This window comes from Mya arenaria, chromosome 2 (assembly GCF_026914265.1).
Source record: "Mya arenaria isolate MELC-2E11 chromosome 2, ASM2691426v1".
Classification (NCBI taxonomy): Eukaryota; Metazoa; Mollusca; class Bivalvia; order Myida; family Myidae; genus Mya; species Mya arenaria.
Genome location: NC_069123.1, coordinates 62,264,730 through 62,285,720, shown reverse-complemented (window position 1 = coordinate 62,285,720; position 20,991 = coordinate 62,264,730). Strand labels below are relative to the sequence as shown.

General features: G+C 38.9%; 1 protein-coding gene across 11 annotated transcripts in view; it reads right to left on the bottom strand.

Moving 5' to 3' along the window:
• LOC128212555 (myosin heavy chain, striated muscle-like) overlaps positions 1-19,639 on the bottom strand; it is a 28,686-nt gene extending 9,047 nt beyond the window's left edge. For 4 of the 11 annotated variants that reach the window (XR_008257549.1, XM_052918058.1, XM_052918059.1 and 1 more), the window contains exons 1-22: positions 19,625-19,639; positions 18,433-18,713; positions 17,902-18,045; positions 17,367-17,523; positions 16,140-16,167; positions 15,690-15,831; positions 12,105-12,197; positions 11,125-11,188; positions 10,268-10,366; positions 9,538-9,641; positions 9,240-9,378; positions 8,521-8,789; positions 8,088-8,258; positions 7,558-7,737; positions 7,030-7,150; positions 6,270-6,337; positions 5,158-5,245; positions 4,083-4,200; positions 3,568-3,825; positions 2,348-3,023; positions 1,990-2,135; positions 1,553-1,643 (exon numbers count right to left, since the gene is read on the bottom strand). Coding sequence is in view for 10 of the 11 variants with exons in the window: in XM_052918058.1 (XP_052774018.1) it covers positions 1,553-1,643; positions 1,990-2,135; positions 2,348-3,023; positions 3,568-3,825; positions 4,083-4,200; positions 5,158-5,245; positions 6,270-6,337; positions 7,030-7,150; positions 7,558-7,737; positions 8,088-8,258; positions 8,521-8,789; positions 9,240-9,378; positions 9,538-9,641; positions 10,268-10,366; positions 11,125-11,188; positions 12,105-12,197; positions 15,690-15,831; positions 16,140-16,167; positions 17,367-17,523; positions 17,902-18,045; positions 18,433-18,627 (3,351 nt within the window). In the remaining variant the exon portion in view is untranslated. Of the gene's footprint in view, positions 1-1,552; positions 1,644-1,989; positions 2,136-2,347; positions 3,024-3,567; positions 3,826-4,082; positions 4,201-4,493; positions 4,582-5,157; positions 5,246-6,269; positions 6,338-7,029; positions 7,151-7,557; positions 7,738-8,087; positions 8,259-8,520; positions 8,790-9,239; positions 9,379-9,537; positions 9,642-10,267; positions 10,367-11,124; positions 11,189-12,104; positions 12,198-12,545; positions 12,639-13,171; positions 13,265-15,262; positions 15,387-15,689; positions 15,832-16,139; positions 16,168-17,366; positions 17,524-17,901; positions 18,046-18,432; positions 18,714-19,624 lie in introns of those variants that run through there. The other 7 variants (XM_052918053.1, XM_052918054.1, XM_052918055.1 and 4 more) reach the window with 7 other exon arrangements.
• Between the last annotated feature and the right edge of the window lie 1,352 nt (positions 19,640-20,991).

Genomic DNA, 20,991 nt, shown 5'->3' with positions numbered 1-20,991 from the left:
AGAATGTTAATGGAACCATGATTGCCAAGAACTTCGGTTTCTGCCAAAGTAAAATAACAATTTTACAGTGAAATTTCACAATTATATGGTCAGACATAATTACCTTTTCAGACGCTATCTACACAAATAGGCAGACGGAAAACGGCGAAGAGTGCGGCGAGATACCAAGCAACAGCACATTATTAAAGAAGCAGCAGCAGAAATCGGAAGCGCATTAACGCACGAACATACACAACAACTGATACTGTACTTCTAGCATAAGTTTGAGTCCTGGGGTGACATGGGTTAAATCCTCGGCATCACGAATCACTTTCCTACTGCGAGCACTGAGCGCCGGTTTGTACTTTTCTGGCATGTATTGTCGGCTGTACAAGACAGGGTGGGTCGCAATATTTTCTAAAACTGCAGGACTAGTGCCCCGATAGTCTCTGGTCAGATCTGCTAGCAACGTGCTAGTGTCTGTATATTCTCGAAAGGTTGATCGTTTTGAGCTTGACTTATAACCAGAGCGGGAGGAAGATTGTTTCGACGACTTCGTGGAAGTGGAGGAATAGTTCGATGAGCTGGGCGGTTTCGGTGTTACCTTTGATGGAACATTAACTTCAGGAGAAGGAGACCGCTGCTGTTTAGTGACAACTATTTTCTCAGTGATAGATGTGACCGTTGTATCGGCGGGTGGCGGCACCGAGATGAATTCCTCCTCCCGGGTTTCTTCCTCTTTATTTTCTACAGTGCTCTGCGCTGTGTCTGCCATGCTAGAACCAGTGTAAGTCCGAAAACCTAGCCACTAAACTACAACAATGCAGACAATGTCGAAGCTAAATCCCAAAGTCGAAACTAAAATCCAGATGCCACCAACTGAGTCTGGCTATGGTACATTAATGATAAATCTTATCACTGTTATACCAAGTTCAACTCCACAAAACAGAACCAGTCTTCAAACCAGGAAGAAGACGAACAGGAAACTACCATGTCAATTCCCACAATGCATCGCGCATGACAAACTTCCCGACCACGTGCCAGATGATCAAAATACCAGACATCAATACCTGGCGTTGTTATGTGCTGACTATTGCAGGTAATCTACAAGCAGTTCTTTAAAAGGTTCCAGGTAAGCAATTACACCGAATTCTTGGAATCCTGCCATAATTATTGGGATATATTCCAAGCTAGATGAAACAAGTGTGTCTGACATTAATGCTGCTAAAATGCTTCTGTCAAGGTTAGAAAGTAAGTAAACGTCAATGCTAGCCGGAACAGAACAGTGGTACATAAAACAATAAACCGATGACAAGACAATATGTGAAAGCGTTCTTGCTTCCTTACAACATACGCAAAATACCACAAAACATCGATATCAGGCTACATTAATCTACTGTAGAATGACACGAACGCTAATGATTCACAAACGCCATTGTGCTGTTCCGCAGAAGTACAAGCGAAGCAAGAAACTCGTCCTTGAACTTGGAGAACATTTTTGAAGTACTACCTACTGAAAGTGTGCATTAATTAACATGCACCTGCGTTAATTAATGTTTAATTAAGCACGCACCAGTAGTTCTTTGATCTTTCTCTGCAGCTGGGCGACCAGACTCTGCTCGTCCTCCAGCTTAGAGTGCAGGTTCTTCATCTCGACGTCCTTCCTGCAATTAGAGCATAGTACCATAAAGTAAACATATTGGCGTCACAAAAAAATTAAAAAGCAAGAAAACAAGAAAGTAACGGTTAATTTATTATACCGTTTCGGAATAATAAAATAAGTATTTTCCTGGCCGTTTATCATTTTATGCAAGAACCAAAACTGAAAATACCAGAGCATGAAAGCCAACCTACGTTCATTTTATTGTTGTCGAAATCCAAACCTAACGTAACTTATACTTTCGTGCGTATTCATGGCCATATGGAGTGTGTTCCCCAAATTTCGAACCCAACATGATAATATCAAGAATCAACCTCATTCTCATGTTCAAGCCAATGTATCGCCCATACCTGCGGACGTTTTCCTCGAGATCCCTTTTGACCCGCTCTAGGTCCTCGACGGTCTCTTGTGTCTGCTTGAGTTCCTGCTCTACCTTCTTTCTCGCTTTCTCAACGTCAGCCCGGACCTTCTTCTCGCGCTCAAGGTTGTCCTCAAGCTACGATATTACATTAATGAAATGTAAATGCATTAAACTATATAAAATTAATGTACTAGTAAAACATTTTACATGATTTATCAATTTAGTTTGCTATCTGGAAGGAACAGGTATTATTTAATTCTATAGATCGAAATTATGCACAATAAATAATTACATTGCATATTTATACATGTATGAATTAAAGGCTAAGGTTTTGAATAGTAATGTACCTCGTCGAGAGTAGCTTCGAGCTTGCCCTTGAGTTTGGTGAGGTGGTTGACCTTGTCCTCCTCGGCCTGCAGGGATTCCTGAGTCTTCCTCAGGTTCTCGTCCATGTTCTTCTTGTCCTTGTTCAGCTTTGAGATCTGCTCATCCTGCTGTGCCATCTCATCTTGCAGAGTCCGGATCTGGTTGTCCTTCGTGCTCTTTTCTGATTCTGCCTTGGCCAGAGAGGTCTCTAAGTCCTCAAGATCTTTCTTAAGATCAGAGTTCTCACTCTCCATCTTTTTCTTGAGTGCTTCCAGCTCAGCAGCAGCATCCTCCTCATCCAGAAGTCTCTCCTCCAACTCCTTCATCTGCGATTCAAAGTCAGCCTTCTGTTTGATAAGTCTTTCAATCTTCTCTTCGGCGTCAATCAGCGTGTCCTGCTCCGCCTGCAGCTGAAGGTACATGTCGTTCTTCTGTTGCAGCAATGTCACATTCTGTTCCTCCAACTCTTTTTTGATCTTCTCCACCTTGGCAAGCTCAGCCTTGGTTTTCTCAAGTTCTTCTTCCTTCTTCTTCATATCATCCTCGGCGCGGGCGATGTTCAGCAGAGGCTTCACCTTTGTGTACAGTTTCCACCACTGCCAGTTCCTTAGCACCAACCATTTTCGGATGTTCCTCTGGATCACCGACAGACCGATTCTAAAATGTGTATGTGAAAATTGAATGTAAGTTTATGTTCAATTTTAACACAAATGTACAGAAAACGCTTATTCAAAAGTCAAGTGCTTACCGAAAGTCGAGAACAAATGGCACTCTTATAATCTTACTAATCTAATCCTATTATAATTGAAAATAGAATATCGTTTGCGATTTATTACATTATCCTAACAATTAATAATCCTATAGTTTAAATAATTATTTAATGCTTTAATGGTTCACGGCAAAATGTATAAATTGGTAAGGATAACTCTGCGTATCACTCACTAATAAGATTGGTTTACAATGTTCAACATAATTGAAATGAAAAAAGTACATTTCAATGATGGGACAAAATATGATATCGATATTTACAACATAAACAATAGTGCTTTTTCATATAATTGGTTATTCGTTCAAGTTTTTCATGGAGTGAAATAATTCATTCAAATATACGTAATATTATGGCACAATTGCCAAACATTTCCAATAAACCATACATGCTAACGATGTCTATTACAGGGACTGTTTAAGATCCGGATGTTACCTCTGGTCCTGGAGTTTTTTGTACTGTCTGCGCATCAGGTAGCCCCGGATGTGCGCCTGGAAGAGGGAGATGATCTTGGAGAGGCGCTCGTCCCTCATGTCCTCAAGCATACCGAGCACACCGGCCTTGAAGAAGACTTTGGTGGAGCCGAGCCGGTACTCGTTAGGGTCCATTTGGAGGGCCGTCAGGATCTTCTCAGTCACTACCTTCCCGTCCACGAACCCTTGGGGGATCGCGTTAGGGGCAAGGATTGAGTATCTGGAAGGGACAGGAGTAAGAAACATGTGAATTTCAGTCCACTTGAATATAGACTGAAACATATTAGTTGCGTTTTGTGTATAGGAGTTCCATATGCTTACGAAGTTAGCTGCGGATGCATAATCTTTCCGCAGAAAAGACAATGAAATGGTTATTTAAAAATACATTTTAATACGATTACTGATATCTTCGTTGTAATAGTTACACTTTAATTTGATTTGATTTGATAAAATGATGCTTGGAAATTCATTTGATACCTCTGTTTGAACTCAGAGTAGATGATCCTGTTGGGGAATCCCTTCCTGCAGATACGGATACCCTCCAGCACACCGTTACATTGGAGCTGGTTCAACACCAGGGGTGCGTCAATCACTCCTGTAGGGGCGGGGTTAAACGTTACGTGAGTTGTGGATGTTTTATTATACAAGGTAAGAAATTTAAAGAATTTGATTCATAATATTATTTTTACTTATATACAGCATTATGGATATTTTTTTCAGGATTTAGGAAAATGACTCAAAAGGTTTGAAAGCATTTGTTACGAGTTTAGAATCATTTTTAAGAAATCGGACAAATCATGCTGAACTCTCTAGGGAAAACTACGATTGATACAATTTAGGTATTTAAACTTGACCAGTAGGAGCATTCTCACGTTGACCTTAACTTACCGGGCGCCTTTTGCTCGTTCGGCAAAATACACCTTACAAAATGTGGTGAGGTCGTGAAAAGGTGCTTCATCAGCCTGTTGAGAGACTCCTACGAAACAAACAAGGTCAGAAATTCATACATGGTACATGCTGGGAAAGAAAACCGGAAATGCAAAACAGCGACGACCAGTTTAACTGCTGCTTTTTGGTTAAAAACTATAGACTAATTAAAAGTGGTTCAATAATAAGAAATTGGTCGTTGCTGTTTTGTCAAAACCGTTACATACAGAACGAAACAGTGACAGCTACAGTTACTACAGAACAAGTGAACGCTACAAGGTCAGGTACGCTAAATAACATATGCTGGTCTGTATTCTGCTACCATATTAGCGGGACATACAGGGGGTTAGTAGAAATATCTATAACAAATCATCGAAACCAATTTCTGCCGGTGCTGGTATCTACAATGAGGTCATCTAGGTAGAATTAGGGGACGAACGGTGATCAACAATCTAAACAATTTGCTTCGCATGCAGGATGTTCCTTCTACTTTCAACACTCGGGGTGACCTACAAAACCATGCGTGGATCAGGATGGAAACAAGAATATCACTGCACTCCGGGGTTCAAAGGGGGAAATATGTCGTCTGCATTCTCCGTCACTAAGTGCGTGACGTCATAGTTACCTGGCGTCTTTGTCTCGTTGGGGATAATACAACGTACAAAGTGGGGATGAGTGGTATACAGGTTCTTCATGAGTTTGTTCAGGGACTCCTAAAACACAGAGTGACACGCTCGGTGGTAAATGATAATACAGCTTATATTATGCTTAAACAGCATTGCGTGGCTTGGTACAGATATTATTTGTGAAACATGGGTTTTAGAACACAAAAACGGGAAGAATTATAGACACAGATCAGAATCATGTATTGGTTCATTAATTGCACAGGCCAAGTTAGTGAGAACACGAATAGAGAATTGATGAACAAGGGCAGCGCTTTGCACATTTCGAATGTTTATCAACAGACATTGTGTAGATACAAAAAAAAAATGGAAATATTGCTACAAGATAACTTTAAAACTCCGGAAATTACGGAATTGAGTACTAACTTTCATTGAAAGTATAATAAATCTTCAAAACCGTTACCTTTAACAGCATGAACGAGGCAGGACCGGTAAGGTGTACATGTACACTATAATATTTACTATGATTATGTATATGCTTATCATGCCAATAGATTCCCCAGAATAAACTATGTTCAGATCACAACCTACATTCCTAGCCAATGAAATTGCAGATATTCAATCATTAAGTACTAGACTTAATCATTAAGCATTTCAACGTTCGCGGGTGTTTAAAGAACCGCCGACTGCCACTCATCCAATACACACTCCCTGTGTCAGATTTTGCGTTGACAATGCATCAGCCAATGAGTTTGTATTCTAAGTCAGTAATATCATAATGATTAAGAAGGGCTCGTTCGCTACGCTCACTCCGTCCATTTTTAATCATTAAGAATTTACTTCACGTTATCTAACTATTACATATTCTCTGTAACCTGGATACTCTATAACTCGATATAGTATAACTTTTTTCTTTCAACTATACAGTGGCGACACCAAGCGTGTATGGGATTTCTATGATTTCTAAAGGATAAACGTTGACAAATAAACTAAACAAGTCCAACAGTAAGCGTGTCTTATTTCATTTGTGTAGCACGACAGGAATAAGGGCGAGATGAACAATTCTGTGACATACGGGCAAACGGTTGACCAGAGATACATGTCATATACATACTTTATGCGTAGCGGAAATCGTTTGGAAAGCCGAGGATTTCTTCTTTTTATGGGCAGCGTCTGGATCCACTGGAATTTAAAGGGTTTTGCATATTACGCAAATGAACCTAGGTATATATGGACATAAAATGACCAATACAGGTTGATGGGCTATTTGCCACTGAACGCCTGTCACGTGTGTATGCGAGCTGTTGGTGAAAAGTCAAACCCTAAAGGGTGACAGCGAAAGTGCTAAAGCTCGAGCGCTAGCAGACCCGGGCATGATGCCAGGACCGATGCGTCGTCCGCTGAAAGTGCTCAGGCAAACAATTCACTGCATTCTGGCACCAATGGCCTCTATAAAAATATCATGATAACACGCACCTTTGTTTTTGAACAAGTATTTTCATTTATAAATTAATTAGATATTTATATCAATGATATTTTATTATCATGATCACTATACACATTACTTTGTAGCAACTCAATGATAATCGAGCAAGTAAAACATATGTGAAATATGGTATAATATATATATGTATTAATGTGAATAATATATATGTATTAATGTAAAGACTTGTGCAAAGTTTATAAACTTGTACCAACCAGATTAATGCACCTGCATAGATGACTTCCGGGTGGTATTCAATATTGGTCTTCCCTGAATCTAAGAACGATGAAGCCATTAAAAAATTGACAAATCAATTTAATAATGTTTGACCACTCGAGTGACTTAAGTTGCATATTGAATACCACCCTTGTGTCAGTGGTTGTATGCCTACCTGCTTGAGTGTGGAAGAGTGTCTGGACAAGGGCCTCCTTGGACTGCTCGAGGAGAGCGACCACCGTCTCGTTCAGGGGATCCTTGTTCTTGTCCAGCCACCCGCTGGTGTTGTACGGCACCTGCGGCGGGGAGGGAAAGGGTTTGAGTACACGTGTATTGTGAATTAATTGCTGAAATAGCATATCGGCATTCTTATTGGCTAGGCCCATGTACATAACATGGTCGCAGGTTGTAAGAACTACTTGTATATAGGGTAATACTGAATGCATTCAATTCTAACCATCCCTATGGTATTAAAATCGTAACATTTCTTTTTTAATCGTCAGGAACAGTTATCGGATCACTAAATATCCATTAAGAAAAAGTTAGAATAATGGTGACCTGTATATTACTTAGTATAGGAGAGTGCGTATGATTTTGAAAACATTATATCAGTTTGACAGTTTGGAAAACGAAAGTTTTGAACGGATACTCGAGGGTTTGAAATTGACCATTGGATGCATGATTCTATAAAAATCCAACTTACAGCTCCTGCGTAGTGGCAGAGCTCAAAGTGGGCATCTGCGCCACCCTTCCTGCTCCTGACTGGTTTCTGGAAGTTGGGGGACTTGCCCAGATGGTTGTTGTACATCTTCTCCAGGAACGTCTTGTCCGAAGCCTTCGGGAACATGCACTCCTCCTCTAGGATGGACAGGATACCCATAGGCTGTAAGGAGAGAGAAAAAGGGTGAGAAAACTGTTAAATCCAACATATATGTATCTGCTAAATAATACATTTTCATATGGGCACATAGTTGCTTTCATATGAAAACCATAGTTATTTTAATAACCATTAAACAAATGGTGTAAATCAACGTTACGAGATAACATACGGTTAAAGGCAATAGTATTTAAAAAAGCAATTCCATATACTTTATTGTTTATAATAACGGAATGAATTTTAATAATAAAAGGTACATCACTGTTAGCACTGTCACGTGTGCATCATATTGAAATACAGATATGTATGCGCGTATTATTATGCTCAATGATGAGTGATTGTTGCTATAAGCGTACCTTCTCGATGAGGTCGATACAGGCCTGGAGATCCATGCCGAAGTCGATGAACTCCCACTGGATGCCTTCCTTCTTGTACTCCTCCTGTTCCAGAATGAACATGTGGTGGTTGAAGAACTGCTGCAGGCGCTCATTGGTGTAATTGATGCACAACTGCTCAAAACTGTTGAACTGTGAAAGGGAACATAAACACACTTATATAAACGTTGAAGGCTAAGGCTGAATAATTATGTCATAAGACTTATATACATCACCAGCTGTAAAATCTTTAAAATACAAAATCGAAGTCACTTATAGTAATGTCAGAAGACCATTTTGAGACCTTCAATAACATTTCCCTTTCGATCCAAAAACAGAATACATGTAGTTTCCAAATATGCGTCATTGTTAACAGATGAAATTGAAACTAATTCGCCTAACCAAAATTACTCACGTCAAAGATTTCGAAACCGGCGATGTCCAACACACCAATGAAGTAGTTTCTCTTGGCCTTAGTGTCGAGAGTCTTGTTGATTCTCCTGACCAGCCAGCCGAACATACGGTCGTACAGGGACTTGGCAAGGGCGCTGACGGAGTATACGACCTGGTCCTTGTTACGGCCCTGGGTGACGTACTCGTTGCCAACCTTGATCTTCGGCTTCAAAAATCCCTTAAGGAGGTCACCTGCGTTCACGCCCAGCAGGAAGGCGACCTTCTCAGCCTCTGGTGTAAATATAGAACAGAGATAATAGTAGTGTTAGTCGCGTGTGTTGTTAACTTTTAAGGACGGCTTAAAGTGATGGGTATTGGAGGAGTTAGAAGAATCATATCAATAATACTTAGGACCTTTAACACGATGTTTGAATCACGATACACATAAACCACCATGCATACAAGTGTTGCATGCAATCAAACTAAATACAAAATCATAATATAAATTTAAAAAAAAATGTGTAACAGGTACTCCTCTGCAAGTTTTACATCAATACTACTGTGGAAACTACAGAGACAAGCAATCAATTTTACTCTGAACATGTTTGAAGATGCAGTGATCGTTGTCTAACAGATTTAAAAGGAAATCAAGAATAAACACACATATTGCAGTGAATATAAGATTATTGTTAGGCAATGGATTAAACGTTATGAAACAAGACACAATTCTGCTGTACCGACCTGCTGTTCCATCGGGCTCAGCCTGCTCCTCCCTGGGCCTCTGCTTAAACTTCATCTCTCCGAAGTGGATGATGGCCGAAGTGCACTTGAACATGCTCGTCTTCTCCTCGTTCGTGAAGCCCAGGACGTCAAAGGCTTCCTGGAATAGGGAAAGAAAAACAAGGTTGGATGAAAAGGGGTCTTGCAATTAATATTGGTAATATGAAATCAATGTATAATGCATGGCAGAAGTGTAAAATATCATTCATCAGTGGATTGAAACAACAACGCAAATAAAACTCAAATCAAGTTCACGTACGTCGGTGAGCTTCATTTCCTCGACGTCGTCGATTCCGTCGACGGTAAGCACGCCCTGGTTGATGAAATTGTAGAGACCCGGGTCGGGGCTCACGAGGCACGTCTCTGAAACACGCATAACGGGCCTCTGTCGGCATTGGAAGGTTTTGGGGATGGCGTAATGTAAGCAAAACTGTATACGCTTGTCTCCGATGTTTCAGACGAGTCTAGATTCTTTCTTTGATCAAATGTTTATACATTTCATTGATTACTACTTGATTATGTGGAGACAATCGAATTCAGTTCGACAAACATTAACCAAATGCATGCAGGTACGTTAATACAGTGTGTTACTATTGGTTTAGGTATCATTAGGGATAAGTCCATATACATAAGTAAGAATAACTAATTATTATTTTTTTTGTTTTATTTGTTATAGGGTGGAGTTTCAAAAATCAATTTGTTATTTTTGGTGGAAAGGTTTTTGGTATCACTCTTGATTAAACTGGTAGTTAAAGAGAGTTATCGGTGGTTCATTTTAGAGTTATTGATGGTCATGCCTGTTTGGAGTAGATGGTGTACCGGTAGGAGGATTATGGTAGTGAGGCAAAGAGAAAAAATGGTAAAGGTAGGCTTCAGACGTGAATATCAAACCTATATGTATACCAGTCGTAGAGGACAAGCCGGGCAATCAATATCCGACTTGTACTTTAGATTTAAGTGTGTACACAGTTTGTACTGTGAGTACTGACCGTGGTACTTGGGACATGCGGGTGAGAGCATCTGGTAGAAAATGTGGTAGTTTCTCTCCGCCGATTGCTGGAACGTGACGCGAGATTTCTCCAGTAGATCTACACACGGGAAACACGGGGGTAGGTCAGTTATGGTATGTCAAGCAAGGTTCACATGTTCAACATAATCAAGGTGGTAAAATAATCAAACAGGATAATTTATAATAATAAATGGTTCATATCGGGTCTGTCTTATGGAAACATTTGTGGGTCACGCCATTCAGGTGGGCTGATCGGGCTGTGTAAAGTAAAAACATTAAATAAACGGGAAGGTAAACAAATACTGTTGATTCTTTATAATAAGGTAGGTTCAACGAGGCTGCGAGGAGGTATTAGTTAATATCTGTATATGGTGCTCATCTATAGACCTTCAGAAGAAAATTCCAAGATTAGTTAATCTGACAAATCTACCACCAGCGCCATCAATCCAGTGCTGGTGCAGCTGACCCTGTAGACGAAGAGTGTTACAAATTAAATAAACTGGCATAGAATGCCGATAAATATGGTTTCGCACCAGCATTAAATATGAAAAAAAGTCAATCAAGGTCCATAATTTGTATTTAGGATTAAAGTGGAGGTATGTAGCCTAAATGTTACATGGTCGTCAATAATTATGTGAAGCATTAAGTCAATTGATGTGTAAAAACAAATCGTTATAAATAATAAACCAATAAACATGGCAAAACACCATCTTACTTTGACAAAATGTTTACTGAGCGTAAATGATAGTGACATACAAACTGGGACAAATACTTTAATCAGTTTTTGATTACACAACATGATATCCAAAACACAACAACTATTATGTTCCTACTTACATGTCTCGATGTCAGCTCCGGCGATCTTTCCCGTGGGTCCGAAGTGGATCCGGATGAATTTACCCTAGAGTAGAGGAACAAAGCTCTGCAGCAATCATTTCCAGATGCTACTGTCCTTAATTACAATCATATTTGTTAACATTATAGAGGTTTCTTTAATTTAAAATACGAAGAATGAAATCGGTCAGTCGTCAATCTATTTCTGTTTTTGTTGTTTACGACCGTGTGTGAATGTATCAATATTTTTGTGACGTACATTTTCACGTTAACGAGTAGTATCATACAACTTTCTGAATATAGTTAATCTGAAAATAGTTAACAACAATATTTACCCAAATCTGCGACTATATATTTATATTCCAAATTGCAGATGAGCAAATTTTGACTATTGTAAAACAGTAATTGTAAACTAGGGAATAACTGACGGGTAGAGAACCATGCTTTGGATAAAGTGATTCAAAACCACAAGAAATGGGTCACAGGGAGCATGCTTCTGGTTGAGGTATTTTGGTTCAATCTACAGAGATATTCGAGATATTGCGATACACTTCTTGTGCGTGTACGTATAGTGACCTTGCAGTTGACCATAAAAGGTGTTTGCGACATCCCTTCCCATGTGTACTGATAGAACTTCCGTTCATCTTACACGATCCTTATGCAATTAACATATGTCCTGCATATCGCCTACACGCTTAAAATGTGCACAAAGTACACAGACTTTGATGACGAAGCACTCAAAAATTAGTTCATAAGTACACTTAAAAGTAGCGTTTCGCAACCTCTCTAAGGACATTTACTCGCCGATATCCGATCTTCGAACGCATGGACCTAAGTTTTCAAATAAACCGTGTATATAGATGGTATGATTATATATAATACAGTCTCGCTAGAAGCTTGTCTTAAAATTTTGTCTTTCCTATTGTTTATGCAATACTTTTAAAAAAGGCGTCAATTCCGTAGACCCTTGCAATTATACTTACGAATCTGGATGAGTTGTTATTTCGGATTGTCTTTGCGTTCCCGAAGGCTTCCAAAACCGGGTTGGCTTGGATAATTTGGTCCTCTAGATTGCGCTACGGGGTCAAGGTCACACACAGAAAGAAGGGAAAATATAGAATAACAGGTAAATGTGGCTAAAGAGGTTGTTAAATACTTAACCTTAAGTACTATCGTTCAGCTGACACAACTGACTCACCACACATAGCAAACATCTAATATGTTTGCCATGTATGTGTTTGAAGACTATCAGTTTAACCATTTAAATATTATTTTTTTTAAATGAAATACTGCCTCCAAAAGTAACTTGTTTTTAACTGTAAACAAACACGATGTCAGCTGAACGAGATATTTATAGATAATCTACAGGAGGTGGTGAAACCGCATGCACCAGAACGTAACTAAGTACATGTCCATGTACTTACAAAACGGGAAGAGTTGTTATTTCTAACGGTCTTAGCGTTACCATATGCTTCGAGAACGGGGTTCGCCTGGATAATTTGGTCTTCTAGGGTTCTCTAAATAGTGGTAACACAGGTATAAAGGTGAAGGTCAAACATTCGGTGGGAAAACAACACAACGCACAAAATCAGTACGGAAAATAACGTATTAACGCTTCACTAGCGTGATAGGTTGGCGAATTAAAAATGATCCATTCGTGTAAGAATGGGTCAAATATGATTGGATAGCGTTATTTTCCGTTAGTGGTTTAGCAAGGATTTATACACAAAGGTGTTGGTTGAAGAAAACGAGGATTGGAAGAGGAAGAGGTACAATCGTTTTGTGTCAATCAGGAAACAACATGTCAAATCAGATGGTTGAGGGTCGGGTATGACGGCGGGGTACTTCTGGAAGAGGGTGCAAAATGTTACTCTGGAATAAAACGGGTGTTCTAGCAATCGGTTAGGTGTGGGATAAAAACTCCGACTATAAAGGGGTTTGGTAGGTAGGGGAAATCAATCCAACCGGTAGGTACAGGATAAAACGTGAGAAGAGGGTTGGAATCTCATTTAAGTTTCGATGTGGACAAGCTGTTGTGATCGGTACTTACGAATCTGGAGGAGTTGTTATTTCTGACAGTTTTAGCATTGCCGTATGCTTCAAGGACGGGATTGGCTTGAATAATTTGATCTTCCAATGACCCCTAAAGGTATGGTGCAAGCAACATCGGTTAAAACATTACAAATTCTATGTCTACTTTCTACAGAAAGAAGGAAATGAAGGAGTAGTGGTCGGTTGTCATGGATATTTGACAAAGGTTGAAAGCTATTCTAGTTTCTACGGGGGGGGGGGGGAATACGAGCGCTCGGCGTAGGACTGACATATCTTTTTATATCTGTTGATAGACATATGTCCGTCTTGCGCTGAGCTTTCGACTTGTTAACTCTGTAGTAAAAGATGCATTTAAGACAATAAATTGGACTGTTGTGCGGGGAGCCATGGAACTCTAACGGGAATGTTTCAACCTAGTTTCTAGTCTAAGCTATGGGCATTACGGGAACCGTGTTGTCAACTTTCTATGTAGGTTGACATAAACACGTGTGAATGGAAAAACGGGGAATCTCGAGCATTTCGCTACAGTGCTATTCTACTTGAGAGGGGAATGGTGGTGAACTGGTGGAATGTATAGGGACACCCAAGACATTCGATTGGTCATGAGAAAAATTCAGTTGGTTAACGTGTTCAAAACGGTTTCTGATGGATGCATACAGGATTTATACGGGCATCTGGCATATAGGGTTTAAGGTTTTGAACTTCGGGGACTCGCTCTGTGTGTGTATTTGACCAACTTACAAATCGTGAAGAGTTGTTATTTCTGCCGGTTTTAGCATTACCGTATGCTTCAAGGACGGGATTGGCTTGAATAATTTGATCTTCCAATGACCCCTAAAGGTATGGTGCAAGAAACATCGGTTAAACATTACAAGGTCTATGTCTACTGTCTACCGAAAGAAGGAAAAAAGTTCAAGTGCTCTTCCGTTGTCATGGATATTAAAAAAAATATATTGAAAGATATTATTACGACATTAGACAATGCTAGTAGTTTGATATTACGTGAAATTAAATTGGTTTAACACTAAGTGATATTTTTGATTTAGTCATACCAAATAAAGAAGGGTAGATAGATGTTTGAGATTGAAATCACTGGAGACACCTTTCGAGTAGAATTGATGTAAGGGATTGGGAGAATAAGAGTGAGTAGGAGGACAGTTTGAAAAGATGGTGAAGAAGAATGATAAAGGAAATAAGAAAGGAATTGACTGAACGTTAACAGTATGTATAATACCAGTATATAAGGTTATTAAAATTACAAGGATTGGTGTTGAAATCATTAACTTCTGATTCACAAATCAATCATAAATATAAATATTACAGTATACTAAAGTACATTAACTATTATGATAAATGTTGGAAAATTCTAAAATGTGACAAAGGGGTCACTGCAAACAGGTAGGATCTACACTAGAGATGTAGAAAAGAACTTGTTAGTTTAAACCCAACATAACAACAGAACAAGTCTGCACTGCTGCCCAGGTCTGCCTGAAAGTAAAATTCACTTCTGATCTAGAGAGGGATGGAGGATCACACGGGGATAAACGCTCAACATAGTACCACCTTTAACAGTTGCAGATTGTACGCCCAAAGGGGTGTGGGTGAGGGTGGGTTTGTGGAACTAGGGAAAGAAAAAATACGTCCAATGCAAGGGCAATAAATCTTAACAGTGCAGCAGTCGTCAAGCAGTGTTTGGTAGATTTTCTAATGTGTTGAAGTTAATGTTATCTACAGTGATAAAACGAGTTCGCTAAAGATTCAACACTCCTTGATGGAAACATTTCAATACATAAATATCGTCTTGGAACAACGTGGAGAAATCCATCTGCCGGTACCATCATCAGGATTAACTAAATATGCATGCTTCTAAAGAAAGTGTCACAAGAGTTGATTCAAAACTTCGAACTGGTTCGTGTTACATCCATGCATTTCAAGTGTGGAAAAGGAACAGTAGGGAAGATACAATCTGCAACTCTACACTCTGTGAACCCCCAATCACTGCCTTTTAAAACTAGCGCATAGATTTTGCCAATTACTAAACCCAAAGAGCAGTACAGATGTTGAGCGTGTGTTTGGGTGTCGAGACAACCTTCTTTGCGACTTCCGCATGTGACTTTTCTTCCTCGGTGAGTTTCTGGAGCTGAGCAGCCACCTTGGCAAAGTACATAATTACTTTCTTCGTGTTCTCGGTCTTACCGGCTCCAGATTCTCCCCTAAATGCAAGTAATATAAACATAAACAATGTTAACAACTAATGGAATACGTGTTTTCTGATTTTTCATCATGTTATGATGCAAGGACAATAGTGAATATTTTATCACTTTGTCTTTGTACCACTTCATAAACATTAAACACCGCAAAGGCGTTGGTGTTGACGTGCATGTCTCAACATTGTTAAACTTTGTATCTAAGCATGAACACCCCAATCCAAAGAGAAGACTCCACTTTGTTCAAAATATCGCACCAATCAACACCAAGTCCTTTACAACAGGTCAGGACATAATCTTAACACTTACAGCGTACGGGGTGTCCTGGATTTTAGAGTCAATAGATGGTGGGTTTTCCCCTTGGTGTTTTTTGTAGATGTTAGCCGCCACAATGGCAAAATATTTAATCACTTTCTTCGTGCTCTCTGTTTTTCCAGCACCGCTTTCGCCGCTGTGTGAGCGGGAAGGGCAGGGAGAGAAAATAGGTTAAGGGTTAGAAAGAAACAAAGTTAGTGTGAGCTTCAATTTAAAAAAGTTCAACTCATGAGAAGGGAAAGGTAAGGTAGGATTCACTGCAAACTGTGTAAATTGCGTTTTGTAGTGCATGTAAGTCTACACCAAGTTTCAAGTATCAGTATATTTGATAATCACCTATTTGCTGTAAATTATTTAGATTTTTTGTTTAAAGTTTGTAAAAATCTCTGTGCGTTGAGTGCGCCATTTTAAATGAAATCAACGTGCACAACAGGTGTTACTCACGTGATCAGCATGGACTGGTTTTCACGATCTGAAAGCGATAAAAAAAAATGAAGTTCTTGTTGAGTATTTTATGTTTATACATGTATAACATTTGTACACAATGTATTAATTAAAGATTACCATTTTAAAACATTAATTTATTGGCCAATATTCGCAAATAAATTAAATAACATTTAGATATGACTAAGAAGGGCTTTGTGAATAATGTTCATTTTCATTCTCGTAGTATCATATTGTATCTCAATGCAAGGATCATTACAAAGTATCTATTACATGTTCTCCACAAATCTTAACAACATATTAGACTGTGTGTACATGTCAGTCTCAAGCAGCCTTCACCAATCTCAAAGCCTAAGCAGATGCTATCATGAAATTATAATGTTTGCATTTTTCCGTTCCCCAGGTAAATCAAATATCTTCCCACAGCAGACATGATAAGGAGGCGCGTGTGGTTATTTTTAGAAACCATCCACCAAATATGGGATTGTGGTTACCATGGAAACTGGCATGAGATTCAGAAATTTACACAGGTAAGTGGGTAAGTTCTGGCAGCGGTGAAATTTCATACCATGGTTTTGTGAAAAAGCAACAATAACATGATATTGTACGGCATATGTATGTACAGGTACAATTCAGACGTATATTGTTTAACCATTTCGCAGGCGTTTTTTACACTCCCACACAGATAAAAAGTCGGCAGTGTATCGATGAATCGACATATTTATATTGCTAAAGAATAATCTTTTAAAATGTACTAGATGTACTAGGAAGGTCCTGGTAATGTGCTATACATCAAGTACAAAGCCATAAACAATCCTACTGATAAAAGATTTTAAAACAGTTCCAGTAGGTGTATCGAGATATTCCATCGTTATGATGCAAATGTGGCGTGACCTTAAATGCACGTGATCCACGGTATGTTCGTTAAAATGTACATCGAATGAATTTGCAGGGTTTATGGCTTACATAAAATACATTTAAGAATGCGACCATAACTTTTTATGTGATTAAAAATCCCCTAATCAAAACATATCAAATAAATATATACCTCAGTGAAAACACTTAACTCGATGACAAGAATGAGAGACTATTTAAACAGACTGCATGATGGTGAACGGACCTTTTAGTCTGCAACTCGAAGAATTGCTGTCCAAAATTGCAAAACAAATGCTTTTTCTGACCAACAGGTAAATTAAGGAGGGTGAGTAAACCTTTTGCGTAACTCACCCTGCAACATGTACTGGTAGGCGTTGTCGGCAACGGAGAAGAGATGGGGCGGCATCTCCAGCTTCCTCTTTCCGCGGTACTTGGCAATGATGGAGTCAAGATAGATTGGCAGCCGGCGGTACGGGTTCACCGCCACACAAAACAGGCCAGAATACGTCTGCGCGGGAAAACAAACAGTTTGGTAAGTCATCGACGGACGCATAGATGTGTTATTTTGTAATGCCGTTTGAAACTTTAAAAAGAGCGGTCACAAGAAAGAAAGAAGCACTACGCACTGGGCACAGTAGGTTGAAAAAATTAGCTCCTTAGATGCTTATCATGTATTGTTCTGTCTGAGCCAATTTCTGACTATTTTCGCAAGATTGGAACTGGGTATTTAGTGTTTTCGAACTATATCGAAGTACAAGATTTGATATATCAAAATCGCAAAATAAACATCAAGATTAAAATATATCTTCTTCATAATACGTACAACGAGGTGGCCATTAAGATCTTATAAATGGTTTATACGCATGCGCACTAAATTGAAACTTACATAGATGTATCCCGAGAAGTATCTGGTCCTGAGGTTATTAAGGACGGAAGCTTCGTTCAGGTAGGTCATGTTGGCCATGTCGTCCGTCATCTCGAACTTGGGCGGATTCACCTGCTGCACATCGTCCTTCTTGAACGTCTTGATCTGTACAAGGAACAAACGGTCAGAATACAAGTAATTGCTGTGGTGGTGTACATAGCTTAGCTGTGAAGGTGGTTAGTATGTGCGCTGTATACATACGACTGTTGCAGAGACCGATGGAACTTGATTTTCATTTTTTATTTATTTTTATGATGAAATCCTTGAAACTTTGTTCCAGTTTCGATATGGGAAAATGGTAAATTTGGTCAGTTTGAAATTGTTAGAGCGGAATTAAAATACTTATGATTTTCCACCAGCATGTATGAACGGAATCACTCCAATCTAGTGCGCACAATGCGAGTATTTGTGTATACAGAGCGTTATTATGTAGAAGTTATTTCAATGGTTTTGGAATTAAGTATTCACTTTGATAATTAGGTATTTACTTACGTCATTGTTAGAGTCAACCTTGACGGTGACCTCTTCACCTTTAGTGGACTGGATCTCAGCGCGGACGAACCCCTCCTTCGGGCACGGGACCCAGCAGGACTTTTTGCCATCAAAAGGCTGGGTCTGCTCTCTCATAAGCTTCTTCCGGTCTACGGCCAGATACTGGAACTCTGGGTCGGCGGACCAATCAGTCATCTTGAGAATCTAGTGTGTTCGTGGGAGACGAAAAAAGTAGTTCCAAGAGAACTTATTCTATGCAAAGACTTGAACCGCTCTTTCCCCTGAAATATGAAGGAATGTTGTAAGTTATCTTGAAAGCATAGCCTGGTATAAAGTAGATAAGCAGGCTATATAAATAAGATGAAGTAAAAACTATTTTGAAAAGGCGTTGGTTGGTTTGATAATTTTTCGTCACGTTTTTGCTCGTAAGACTAAAGTTTATATTACATACGAGCTATTTCAGCAAAACAGCAAACTGTAGTGCCGTTATAATATATACAAAATATTCAAGGTGAATAAGTGATTCATTTCCCCACCACATGGGCGTCTGAGAGAAAACCTGCAGATCTTGGCACCAGTTATGGAACCGCAATGATAAACCAATTTGCTGAAATATTTTAACATATTTCCGCTTGTTCTCTGATAAAACCCTGCTTTGATGCCAAATGAGGCCCAAAATGACTAACCAGATCGTAAATTTATATTGAAATGAGCTGACTATGCAAAGAAGCGGATGAAATAATAATGCTACAAATCGTGAAAATTAAGTACTAATGAGTATTGTAACTTCGAACTGTCATTAACTATTCTAAATGTTACTTTTAATTTAGATCATGCTGTTAAAACGCTACATACCGTACAACATTATCATAATTAATGAAAGTTTATACAAACTAATTTGTAAACATCTGGTTATTCCACAGGCACTTAATATCATATGGTTCAAAATCAGTTTACCGTGTTATTTTAATCTATTTTTAAAAAACGATTTTTTCGCACTTAAATGCTAGCTACGCGTGCATTAATTTTATCCGAAAATCACTTGCAGATAATCCGTTAATCCGTTGTTTAAAGCCGCTAATTATTCTACATTAACATCAAAACTATCGAATATACTTTGTATTATAAAATATCAAATCCCACGAGAATACCCAAAGACTTTAAAATCATCGATCATCCAACACCAACTTACGGTTAAAAGAGCAAGTTCTTGTGCTGTGCTATGCGGAAGCTGCGCTTATATACCTCGAGAAAATCGCTTCCGCGGTACCTGTATAATTATGTAAAGGTAGCACCGATTGGCTTTTCCTGCGTTATTAACCAATCGGAGAAGGTGTTATGTATTTCTAGGAATGCGGAAGATAGGTATGGTACAATGGCTACTGGGATTCTTAGACATACCGGGCGACGGTTATGAACATTTTGGCATTGTGTTTATACCGTTTGTTAGATATTAAATGGCCCGTCTTGCGGAGTGGTTTGATTTCTTGGTCAAAGAACTTGATCAGTACTTAAACCCCCACCCGTGCGACAGTTTCGTGCATGTGGTTGGTTTGGCAAGTGGTTAAGTCATGTATGTCTGTCTGCCCGTTAAATACCCGCTTTCAGGAATCTATTTGATATTGTGCATCCATACGTAATCTGATAACTGCTGACAAAAGCAGTGTCTGTCGAATTACGTTTGACAGCGATGCTGGGCTTTCTGGCAAATACACCTGTTTGTTTTTATTTTATTAAGTTCTTTTTTAGGAAATAATATCGTTATTGTACTATCCGAAAAATTATCCGTTGACCATACACCGTTCTCTTTTCATACTAGCAAAACATCAAGTTAAACCTGGCGTAATCTTATTGTGATTTGCATAAAGTTTGCGTATTGGAATCGAAGTTTCAATAATAGTAGCCGCTTTACATTTGAACAATAGTTAATGAGCATGTTACTCGTTTTCATGTGAAATGTACAGGTATATAAGTGTACTACCATCATTGAGTATTGAGGTTTTGTGGGGTATTTTGGGGGGGGATGATAATAAAGAGGTATACTATACCTGAGGTTCTTGAAGTTATTTTATCTCACTCTAAACAACAAAACGTGCTTGTTTCTTCAAGGTGAACATATCCTATCCAAAGCCGTTGCTATGGAAACGGATGCATATTTTCACAGAAATGAGTATTTCAGACGAGGATCTGATTTGATGGGGGATCTATGATAGCTATAATGTTTGATCTAATATAAATATACAAACGCACATCGCCGCGCGAGTTATGTAAACTGACGTTATCAAGAAAACAAACTGGTCAGATTCATCAACAAGCCTCCATCTCTAAATTAAACAAACATATGTTTATGTATCTATTATATGTGTGTTTATTTTAATTATCATCTATGTAAAGTGAATGGTATAACTGTGTTTCGATTATAAGAGATATGCTGAATCAGAGTATATCAATAAGATAAGATAAATTGTTATTTCCAATCATGCATCATGTAATACTCGGACATGCGAATAGAAGTTTACGTCATGCAGAAATAAGTTGAAATAGTAAGATAGCATATTC